General features: G+C 37.3%; 1 protein-coding gene across 4 annotated transcripts in view; it reads right to left on the reverse strand.

The window, feature by feature from the left end:
- Nucleotides 1-12,681, reverse strand: part of GULP1 (GULP PTB domain containing engulfment adaptor 1) — a 142,936-nt gene that overhangs the window by 63,286 nt on the left and 66,969 nt on the right. For all 4 annotated transcript variants that reach the window (XM_041403210.1, XM_041403212.1, XM_041403209.1 and 1 more), the window contains one exon: nucleotides 10,423-10,511. In XM_041403210.1, coding sequence (XP_041259144.1) covers nucleotides 10,423-10,450 — 28 coding nt within the window. In that variant the 5' untranslated portion in view covers nucleotides 10,451-10,511. The remainder of the gene's footprint in view (nucleotides 1-10,422; nucleotides 10,512-12,681) is intronic.

Here is a 12,681-nt window from a genome sequence, read left to right on the forward strand (position 1 = left end):
CCAGGTAATCTTTCCAATTGTATTATCATGTACAAAGCTTTACTTCAAATGTTTCTGTCAAATCATCAAGTTTCCTAACATCCTCCAACCATAATGCGACAGAGATTCCTGCAAGGAATACCATAGCTGGGCAAGTGTTGCTGTAACTGTTTGCACCCCTAATTGGTAGAAAGATCAGGAAGTATGGACAGGTGCTCCCAGCTCAAAATGAAATCAGCAACTTAGCAAGGTACCAAAAGACACCTGGCTCCAGGAGTCTTGTGCCGTTGGTTAAAATAGTCCAACAGATGTAGATCCACTGACACTGACACAGCTATTGAAGATTTCCTCTGACAATGGAAGTCCATTTGTTAGAGGCAAGTAATAATTACAGAGTAGTGATGATTCGGAAAGAGCTCTTCATCAATACAAGGCAAAACTCAGGCTGATAGTAAAGATGTGCAAAAAATCATGCAAGCTGTTATGGGGTGTTTTTTTTTACCAGCATCTCCTCCTGAATTGTAAAGTCCGATTATGGACTTACACCACCCTCAGCAATTGTTTGAAATACTGCTTAGAATTAGTTTGTTTTCACAGCAGTTGAGAAAAACCACATTTCAGAGATTTTGCATGCAATAAATCAGAAAAACATGAAAAAAGAAAACCTATAAAAGAAGCATTGGTCAAATATCTGATGTAGATATAGTTTATGGTTTGCATGATTCCTCAGCTAATTTAATTTTTAAAGAGTTTTCACAGCTTAAAAATTATTCATTCTGAAGCAACAAGCAAAATATGAAACCCTACAATGTAAATCACAGTTCATATTATTATTATTTTAGTAGTTACACAGTAAAGAGTGCTAGACACTTGCCTGCTAAATAAAATAATAGGTCCTAAAGAAAGGACTGAAATCCCAGATAAAACCAAACCTGACAACCTGCATCTAATGTTAACAGTAATAGAAAGTGAAAGAAATAGAAGTGTAATGCTGTTACACTGGGTGAAAACCACAGTTATTTTAGATCTTGTCTCAAGTTCTTAATCCAGGTTGCTTTAGGGTTTACATTAAGGATTAAAAAAGCGCTCAGTTGTTTTTTGAGAATTATGAGATTTTGAGAATTATGCGTTTGAGCCATTCAGAGTTCAATAAAACCTATGCTTAACTGGGTTATGAGAAATTCTGAGTATGGGGTGGCTTTGCATGAAACAAGAGGTGTAAAAAGGGGTCATCACTGTGATTTCAAGGGCATGGAGTAAACCACAGCCCTGATTAACCAGGACTGGCAATCCTGTGTGCAGCCCCTCCTCAACACCTCAGCATGCGCATAGCTCAGTGTGTGGCACAGGCACAAAGAGCCCCCAGAGCAGCAGCATTGTCCAGTTTTTAAGGGAATTTGACTTGGGTGAGATCTCAGGTTTTGTTCCCTGCCAGCACACACCAGTCTGCTAAGAGAAAACAGCAAGTGAACACTGGGATGGATACCCAAGGGTCTGACAGCCTGAATTGCAAGGGTGGAGGTGGGAGCTGGGCACTTCCCTGGGCAGAGGAGTAATGCAGCTCAGAATTGAGCCTTCTCTCTTCTCTCATCCACCTGAACCATGCCAGCCTTTACCATTAAAAAGGGGAGGTTGCTTTCCAAAGTGCATTTCCTACCTGCTGCCTGGTCCCACGCAGCTGGATGCTGCGTGTGAGCGAGGGCAGAGGGACAAACGTGTGCAGACAAATCACACACTGAAGGCAGTCGACTTGGGGACTTCATCAAGGGCCCTGAACAACTGTGCTGCACTCAGGGGAAGATGGCATTAGGTTAGATAACAGCACAGCTGACCATTTATCTACCAAAAAGGAAAGCACTAGCAGTGCCAAGAAATTGTTCTCCCTCTGAGATTAATTTCTCTGCATGTTACTGCCCTAAGAGATTGTAGAATGGCATTTTCGAAGTGCAGCTTTAGTTAACTACCTCCCTAAAGCCCACTGTCATTATTAATTCATTAACATTAAGTAACATTTATGAATTAATGTTACTGAAGTGTTTATCAAAGCATATTAGACCTAGTGGCCATTCATTTAATACAATGAACAGAGAAAGGCTCTGATTTTAACTTTTTCTTTTTTAGTGCCACAGAGAAAAGAGTTATTTCTAAAAGGTAGAAAATTATTCTTTACTAGATTAATATCTTTCCACATTGATGGATGCTTTTATTGTTAACAGAAGAAATCTTGGAACTGTCTTTTCTTCCTGTTTTACAAAACTTGGTTTGACAAAAATATTTTTTGTGACAAGCAGCATAATAAGAGTCGCCTGAAGAAGAGATCCTAAGAGATCCATAATACATCAAGGTATTACTGCCTCAGGAACAACAGCTTACTTGCTTCAGCGTATGTACACTCTGTTTCATTATTCCTAGATTATCTAGGAAAAATCTGTAAAGAAAGAAAACCTTCACAAGAGGACATGAAAGAACTGTCACCCTGTTAAATAATTTCCTTTATTCTGACTGCAGTAGAAACAGGCAGGTGCTCACAAAGCCTCCTTATGCTGGTCAGACAGTAAGGCAGAATCTGTCTTCCTGACCCACTGCAGGTAACACATGAATGGATAGGCTGAGGCCTGAGACAATTCTTGGCACCAGAGTTTCCATCAGAATGTAATACCAAAATATTACTAACAAACAAATCTACCCCTATTATTGCATTGTTCAGCTGCAGCATTTGTTCCACCACCTTCTAGAGCAATGACTGAGTGAAGTCTGGGTGTCTGATACCAGTAATTTATTAGAGTTGTTAACAGGTTACTATGACTAATGAAATTAAATGAAATTATGAGTCAGAGCCTTCCCTAGGAACTTTTAGAGAAAAATGCCCATCAATACACATAGCTCAAAAATAGTTTTGTTATTTTTTTCCTCTTTTTGTCCTAAACATAAGCCATGCTTTGGATGCATATTTACTCTTTGCCAAGAAAAGAGCTGTATCTCCCTGGAACAGAGTGAGCTTGGCAGAATGCTTTGCCTGTGTCCTTCTCCTCTAATATTTAGGACCTTGTAAATGGTTTTAAACAGCTGATTGCTATAATTGCAAAATGGTGTCACAGAATGCTGGGTTGGCATAATTACAAAATTAAAACAAGCCTGGTATTTGCATTTCCCTCAACAGTAACATCCACTGCATAGCCTAAACATTTTATAGTATATGTTTGAGATATGGATGCTAATATGTAAGTTCTGACAAGAAAGGAAAATAGGATGAAAGTGTTAGTGCACTGAGCAGTGATTAGCAAATCTTAGCGTTTGCACTTCAGATTTGTTGATGCTAAGAACTTTTAACAGGTTCATATCCCTAAACCAAAGGGGGAAAACCAAGAAAAATAAATCTGAACTATTTAGCCCATACGTCATACGTTCTTTAGCTACAAGAGCTCCACTGTCTTTGATAAAAGCTTCTATTTCAAGTCAAAAAGAGATTACTGGCATAACATAATTTAAGTGACCATATTTTGCAAGTTTCCACTAAGATATATGTAAAGATCAAACCTCCAACTCCGTATTTCGCTTCTGTAGTCTTGTTGTAGAAAAAGTTCAGTGAACTATTCCAGTATTACTATAAATAAATTTGGAGGAGTACCAATTAAACTTGTAAAAAATGTTTAAAAAGCAAGCTTTTGAAGAATTTCTTGCTGTTAAAGAACATTATGTAAATAGGTCAATACAAAGGAAAAGGAGTATAAATGACAATCTCAATATACAATTAAAACAGAATTTTAATTTTCTGATTCCAGAACACTGAAATAATGTGATATAAAAGTTTAAAGGAGCTTTTTTAAAAATTCAAACTGGAGGGAGAAGGAAGGTGTTTGAGCAAGCCGTGAGAACAACTAAAATACACATATCTATAGTTTCCCCTTGCTTATGTACCTAAGGCACATCCTTTTATGTCCCAGAAGGATTTGATTTCACAAAACAGTGTTTCCTGAGTGATCTATTTTTTATGTTCTCTGCAATTTTCCAAGAGCTTTATAGGACAGATTCTTATGAAATCAAGTAGCCATTGTGATTCCTGTCAAGGTCTGGTTGTTACAGCCCTAATTTATTTCACACAGGATAAGATATTTTGCCTTTAACTAGATACCCATCAAGTAATCTCACAGTGTACCTGTGTAACTCAAGTATTTAGGCTGTGGCTGTGTAAAATTTAGTAGGGTAGAAGCCAAAAAGCTTCAGACTCCCAGTATTCGTGCCTATGGTTCAGCAGCACACACGTCTTCTGGAAAGGAGCTCCTGAGCTTTGGGAGAAGTAACAAAAGTTATTGCTGTGAATGTCACTGTTAACCTGCCTAGAATATTCCTTACAGCAGGCAAGAGATAAGATCAGTTCTGCAACACCTTTTTGAAGATAATGCAGGTGAAATAAGCAACAGGAAATTATCCTCCTATTTTTATGGTACCAGAGAGAAAAGAAAAATCAGGCTCAGCTGCACAGAGCCAAGAATCCTTCAGGGAAGGTTTCCAGAGCACTCTCCTCATCTGTATGCCTCCTCTGAAACCATACTGTAACCTTTTTTTTTCCTAAACAATTAGAGCTGAACCTTCTGCTTTCAGAATGTGGGTTTACTACCATACATACATGTCCAGCTGCATACAAATGTTTACAAACACACACGAATTGTCAGACTGAGCACAGCCGTGTCCCACCAAGAGAAGACCTCTGGGTCCTTGCCAAATGAAGGTGGAAACCCTGCAGGTCTCTTTGCTGCTGTACTTGAATGGGTGCTGCCACAGCCTAAGGAGAGCAACAGCACAAACAATACTTCAAAATACAGAGTCAAAATTCAATACAAAAAAAGGATTTGGCCACTGAAAATTGGCTTTCCACATGACCCCATGCTTGGAAAGACACGGAATAGTAATTGGAATACATATGACTTCTTTGTGGAAGTGTTATGAAACTGTTCAATTATTTTTGTGTCATGACCAGCTGAACACAGAAGTATTTGTTATACCAAAAAAGCACCTTCTTTTCCTCCCACCCTTCACTCCTGAAAAACATTTTGTTCAAGAAAATCCTACAAACATCAGCAGCAGCTTTTTTTGCGGTAGGGGCAGAAAAGGAGATTTAGACCCAGATTTGGTTTGTTGGATTGTTGTTTTTTGGTTTGGTTCCCCCCCCCCACCCCCCTTTCTCCCCTACAAGGTGAATGCTTTTATGAAAGGACAAAGTGCAACCACAAGAATATCTGAAGATCACAGTGGGGGAGCCTGTGGCTGCTTACATTCCTTGAAAACTATGTGAGTATATCCTCTTTATGTTTTTTATCATTACTCGTAATGTGGTAGTCCAGCATACAATAGGCCATTTGTTTAAATCACTGATGTGAATAGATTCTGACAGAAGGAAATTATTTATGTTAGGACTCTCCTTCTCCCCATCAATTTTTGCCCTTCACCTATTGTCTTCTCATTAAGAGATAAAATATAAAACAAAATATTTTCCATCTTCGGAATGTAGCATATGTTTATTATAAAAATAAAGATCATATTATAGCCACTCCATTCACATAAAAAAGCATCCTATAACCTTTGATTGCAGTTTCTTCTATGTCAACCCCTGCCCACTAAATGCACCTGTCTACACTTTCATAAATAAGACTCATAAAAAGCCATTTCACAGAAACATCATTGCTGAAACTTATGATTTAAAACAGGCCATTACTTTAATATATTCTACTTAGCATTATAAAGACCATCTGCATCTCAGGAGCTGATAACTGGCAGCAATTATCCACCTTACTAACTGCTACTACATGGGAAAAAAACCCCAGAAAATTTAGATTCCCGCATATATTGAACTTCATGTCATAAGAAAACTAAGGCTGACATTCTTTTATGGGATGAAGGAGGATCATTGGGGCACAATAAAGAAAGATAACTAAAGTAAACTGCTACATCCTGAACAACCTCACCCATTTCAGCCATTGTAATTCAGTAGTTATGTATATCTACATTTTTAGCATTGTTTTTTATCACTCAAAAAGTTTCAATCTTTTGCTCGCCGAGAGTTTGGATTACAATCATCCCTTATTTAGATTTGTCTCTGTCTGGAAGGAACAGGAGTTTTCTCTCACATTTCTGATGAGGCAAAAGCTAGTTATTTTTTCCTTACTTATATGCACCAGTTCTTACACTAGCATCTTTTAACAGAAGGATGCAGGATCAGTAAGATGTGCCAAATTCATTTATGCGAAGCAACTCCATTCACTAAAATAAGTAAAACAAAACCCCCATAGTTAATATTTTCTATTTTGTTCATGTAAATAAATCTCATCACAAAATCAAGTCTAAATTAAGAACAAGTAAGTAATTCCGTTTAGATACAAATATACTAAAAATGAGAAAAATTTGCATAACAGCTTAGCATTTAGAAAGATTTTACAGGAGGATTACATTAATATACCTAAGCTACTTAAAGGAGTGATTGAACTTGTCAAAATGCAAACATATTTCAAATTGAACAGACTTCCATTTGCACTACAGACTTGTTGCACCACAGCATTTCAAAGTGGGCATGATACCATATGTGACTTGAAAGGAAAAACTGAAAATGAAAAGTCAGGAGGACTCCTCAAAACTCCTTCCCCAAAACTGGATCACAAACAAAAGCAAGCTTCCAATAATGTGATAGATACACAAACCTTTTCACAAGCTTGGTCATAACAACAAACAAGGGCATAAATATTGTTCATCAATTTCTTTTTGTCGGAGAAGGAAAGAGACCCTTAAAGATAATTATCTTTTCACTGTAATTTACTGCACTCATTGATCAACGAATGGAAAACAATGCTTGCTTTTGTACAGTTTGTAGAGTCATATAGTATTTCTGGAACTGAGTATTTTCTCCATAACACATCTATTTGTTAGTCTAAACAAATTCTACTGAAGCCAAGAGAGAGGCTATGTTGCTTTGAATGTTTTTTTCCATATTTAAACATGCAACTTCAAACAGCAAGTGCTGGTATCAGCTTTAAACCTGAAATGAACCTTTTTGTCAATATTAGTGCCTACAGGTTTTTTCCCTGTTATACAAGCACATGGGTAACATAAGAGACCAGATATCACAACCTGAACTGCTGAAAGATTTTATTATTTATCATTACCTGTGTAAGTTCTTTCTGAAACAAGCTGAATTTAAACTTCGCATTTTCTTATGTTTTTTATTGACACTATTAGGATGAAAGATGAACAGCTTGATTTTTTACAATTTGAGATTTAAGCAGATCAATTAAGCCGTCAACCCAAATGACTATCAAGACAAACAAAAATAATTCCAGCTGAAATACAAGCAGACTCACCAGTTCTGGTTTGTACTAAATCTTGGGGAGTCAGGCAATGGCAGTACCACTTTTTTTATAGCCAGAGCACTCAGCACACCTTGTCAGCTGAAGTGGCTATTTCATGTCCAAACCATGATCCTCAAAAATCAACTTACACTGAGTGTTGCAGTGGGCTGCAGATATGATACCCATAATAACAAACTGTGCCTCAAAATGAGGTACTGGTAATGCTGAAAGTGGAGATGTGTGCTCTCAAGAGCACTGCTCTGATTTATGAAAAGCTGCTGTTCCCATAACAGGTTCTCTCCATAAAAATCCATGCCACACATCTTATCTTACAGGAAACTTTTGCCTGTAAAGGATCAGAAGTAATTTTAAAAAGAGCTCACTTTCTGTCTCAGCAACATTTTACGGCAATTCTTTTGTGAAAGCACAGGTTGCTATCCAGCCTCCAACAGAAGAAAAAGGGGGAAAAATTAAAGAAAGCTTGCTTTTAGTGCTTCTTTTCTTGCTTTGTCTACTAATGCCTGTCCATTAAATAATTTGTTGAGCATTCAGAAAAAAATTCTGGTGGTGGGATCAGGTAATGGAATGAGAAGAGAGTTCATCAGCAGGAACAGCACAGTCCCAGCCATTCTGGCACTCAGTTTGCCCAGTTGAAAAAGATGGGAGCCATGGCACCAGCAACTACCTTCTCCCTGTGCATCCTGATCAGCACAAAGAACATTAGGGAATGTTTATTCTGTACATCCACCCAACTCAGATATAATCTCTGGCTATTATCCAAGAATCACCTACATCTGCTTAAATTCCCCTCACAATCCTATGGATTTTAAGGCTGTTGTTTTTGTAGCTTCAAGATAAGAGAGCACTGCAAACTTGGAATTCACACAAACCCTACCAGCACAGCCAGCTGGAAACAGGTTTGGGTTTAGCAAGAACTGCTTGGGAAGCCACAGCAGCCACACAGTTAATGCCTCAAACTAGCCACACTCTTGTGGACAGAAGAAATCCACAAATAACCCATCAAGAATGGAAATAACCACTTCATAATAACCAGATCTCATATCTGTGAGATCTGAGGGGGGAAATCACATACTATAGAGGAAGTTCAGCAATTGAAACTGTTTTTAAATGCAGTTATTATGCAAGAACATTGATGGAGCCGACTTCTTCTGAACTTCAATTTGCATTAACAATATGTAATTTAAAATATGTAATTTTCACTTATTCTTGACAATTACTTAACTGAAACTTGTTTTTTTTTTTTTGTTTTTTTTTTTTTCCTAGGGTATGAGAATGGAAATGTCAGGAGTGTTACTATGAGTAAAATAAACAGATGACAGCATTGAATTCCTCTGTCTCCTCATGTCCTGAATCATTATTAGGAATCCACACTAATTGCATTTCATTTTGCCTGACAGCTTTTATATGATACTTTTTTCTTGCTGGGGTAAAGAAAACAACGCACAAAATCAACTGAACAAAGCAAATGTCTTTGAATACAACGAAATTCCAAAAATTTAGATAAGGACTTAGTAAAAAATTAGTAAGAATCTTTTTATGAAGAAATGAAAACAGATAAAAGTTAATTGAGACCCCTCAAATAATCCCAGGAAACTGAGGATACAACTTCTCACCTGATTGTAAAGGTAAGATGCAGAAACTGCCAAGGGCAATATGAAATAGTGACAGAGCATTTTAGCATTCTGGGTTCAAGTCCAAACTCTGAGAAAATATCCAGTAAAACACAACTGGTCTGTTACTAAAACTTGGCAGGCTGAACTTCAAACATTATCAGAAGTAATTAGAAAAAAAAAGGAAAATAATTACACAGTCTCCTAGACAAAACAATCTACAAACTCCAAGTTTCTTTCTCAATTGCGATAAATCAATCCTCAATTAAAGAATAATGAAATGGTTTCTCAAATGATCTGGAAGAAGCTTGGCAACACTATCAAGTACCTGAAAGGTGCTATCTGTTGATAGCAATGTTACAATTACCTACAAAATGAAACACATCAGTGCTTAAGGAGAGCACAGGCTATGGGTTTAAGCTTATTTCCTCCTGCTGTCAGGGTATTAAAAGATCTTTCATCCTATTTGGCAGCCTTTGTAAGTGTATCTTCCTTTTGTGGTCACATGCTGATATTCTGGACTGCTTCTCTCACCTTGATTCACCTGGCTTTAACAAACAAATGCACTGGACACACAGGGATGCAGTGATGCTGGCATTTCATGTTGGTCTAAGTAAGAACATTTCTTTTATCTCCAGCTTTGATATTGGCACCAAAGCAGAAATTCTTGCTACATAAACAAAATATTTACACTCAGTCCAACTGAGGTTACACCTACTTATTCATGCAAGGGCTCCATCTCAGTGTGTGCCACACTTAGGAAGAAAACATGGAAAATAAAGAAATGTGACCTACTGAGTATTTCCTACCTTACAAACAAATGGGGGAAATATCAACAAAGCTGTCAGTAAAAAAAGCTTCACCCCTAATGCTCCTTCTACAGACATGTTTAATCATAAGCAGTTCATGAAAAGAGACTAAGTGAGCCAGAGGAGCAACATATATAACTGAATATTTAGTGCTTTGATATTCTTTTGGAAAGCATGCCATTTCAGATTGCTACAAATCCAGAATAGTTTCTTACAGCTAAAAATATCCTGCTGCATGAGATATTTCAAATATATTAAACACAGTTTGAAAAAAATTAGTAGCTTCTCCAAGAATAAGAATCCAATGAATATATAAAAAGAAAAGTCACTGATTCTTAGAAGTTCTAAAACCCTCCAGCACCTCTTTGGAGTGTGCAGGCAAAAAAAAAGATAACAGAATATGTATTTTATGTTTATGTATTTATATGTGTGAGTGTAAAAACATCCTGCAATAAAAGATATATGAAATTCAACTTCAGCCTTGGAATGCAGTAAGCTCTGTAAGTACCAATCAAGAATGCTTTGCTCCATACATCTTCTAGAAGGCTGCTCATTTTCATCTAAATAATTCAGGGCAATGATGAAGTTTTTCTTTGTATAATTCTTAATACTCCAAAGTTTTACAGGGCATTTATGTCTCCATGAAATATAAGCTAAATTACCTACCTTTCTTCCTGCTAAAAGCACGATTCATGTTGATAAATCTACCCAGTCAATGATGCTTCTGGGTTTGGTTTTTTCCTCCCCACTTTAACCTGCAGAACAACACACATAAGAAAACAGAAAATTCCATTGTCATTATAGTTGAAGTTCTATCTATCTTCATATTAAAGACACTGCAAATGACCTTAAAAATTCTGAAACAATTCTGACAAGCAGGGATGTGCTTTGCTGAGGAAGAAATTTCAGCATTGAGAAGATCTATGTTCAAAACACCCAGAGGTGTTTCATACAGAAAGACATTTTAAGGTTCCTTTAAGCTGTTCTCCCAGTGATTTCAGAGGCACAGAACAGGTGGCATTATACATATAAAGACAAATACTACTCACAAATAGGTTGAAAAGAAAGCTTTAAAATGAATGCTGGCTACAAGACTCCATAAAAACACCCAGTTCACGTTTACAGTGCCCTGTTTTGTGCCATTTAGGCTGTCAGATTATTTTAAGCTAGGCTTTCATCTTCACATGGGCTTGACACTAGGGAAAAAAAGTAAAAATCACAACATATAGAGTCTTCTTCACTCAGGAACTCAATACTGATAAAATTGTCTTCTATCAGTGCTACTGATAGAAGATATTTTCTTCCAATTTCCTCCAATTGTACAATAATTTCTGTATTTTCTTCCCTTAAAAACATGGACCCACTCTTAAATTATTTAATTTTTGATTCACAACACTATTTTTGAATTTTATTATTTACCAACAGAAAAAACCCAATAAAATCCACTACACCCAGAACTATTCCACACCATCCCATTCTGCAACACAGAGCTTTTACTTTTACAAACACATGTGAAGATATTGCAATTATAACTTTTCATTCTGTTCAGATCTACCAAGCACAAGTGTCACCAGTTCACTTTTCATTACAAAAAGTTTTTCTTTCTCTGCTCTCCAATCAGTCCAGTCAATTTAAAAAAAAAAAAAAAAAGGAGAGTAAAAAAAACAAAATAAAAAGACTTTGCTATCAGATGATTTTTTAAATTAACTGGAAGAGTACTTTTCTTTGAGTAGAAACAAAACTTAGGCCAATGTTTCAATATCAGCATTAAGATAACAAATTAATTTAAGATACTTTATGCAGCTCATGAATGCTTCTTGTGGTGCTTACCCCTCTTTTGCAAGTAAGTTCAATATTAATTAAGGCAATCATACCCAAATTTTCATGTAAATATTTGATACTTTTCAGATTGGAATACATGGGAGATTACCGCTAGGGGAAAAAAAAACAACAAACAAACTGAAACAATAAAGCCTCAGTTTTATTTTCCACTAATCACTGATGCAGCAGGACTTCTTCTCCACACAGTCCTGTGAGAATGAAGGAGCAATTCCTCTTTAATTAAACTCTATGCATGCTGGACATAAAACCAACCATTTGTTCCTTATAGCACAGGTACCAGATCACTGTTTTACAGATTTTACTGAGCATTTAAAAAGGGAGGGCAGGACACAACCAGCACAGGCAGGAGTCCCCCATGCAGTTTCCATGCCATGATTTTGATGCAAAGCCCAGACGGCATTTGGTGCCCAGCAGTTCAAACAGCAGGGCTGGGGAAGCCTCACCCAGCCCCAGAGCCATCCCTGCCCTCACTGTCATCAGCACCACCAAACGCTGGGGGTACACGGGGGACAGTGGAACCAAAAAAAAAGAAAAAAGAAACACCTGTGAGGCCTCTTGAGCCCTAGGAATGGTTGTAGCAGCATCCCTGGAAAGGGCATTGGCATTACTGGGGGAACTCCAACATGCATAAGCATCCCCACAAAAGCTGAGAATGCACGAGTAGCTCTCCTGGCATGGCAGGCAGTGTGGGGCTTTCACCAGGGTAAGTGAAGACAATCAACTCAGTTGGCACAGAGTAATAGGGAAGAACATTAGAATTCCAGCTTTTTAAACAACTACAGGTGTGTTTGGCTTACAGGTTTAACACAGGAACCCTATTAGCTATGCTTAGGATATACAAGCAGTAGCACAACTTAGTTCAGGATGTTCACCCTCATGAGTTATCACAGTCAGTTTTGAGTAAAAAAACTTCCTTTCCCCTCTAAGATACCTCTGGCAGTTGTCTAGTTGTCCTCCATGATGAGATCATAACATGCCCTTTTTCGGAATGCTTTTTTTTGTGTATTCCTGTCTCATCCAAGAGACTGCTAAGGAACATATTTGAGATGATTACTGCATAGAGCATCTTCTAAATAGAAACTC

Source organism: Onychostruthus taczanowskii, unplaced genomic scaffold (genome assembly GCF_017590055.1).
Source record: "Onychostruthus taczanowskii isolate IOZ18803 unplaced genomic scaffold, ASM1759005v1 scaffold20, whole genome shotgun sequence".
NCBI lineage: Eukaryota > Metazoa > Chordata > Aves > Passeriformes > Passeridae > Onychostruthus > Onychostruthus taczanowskii.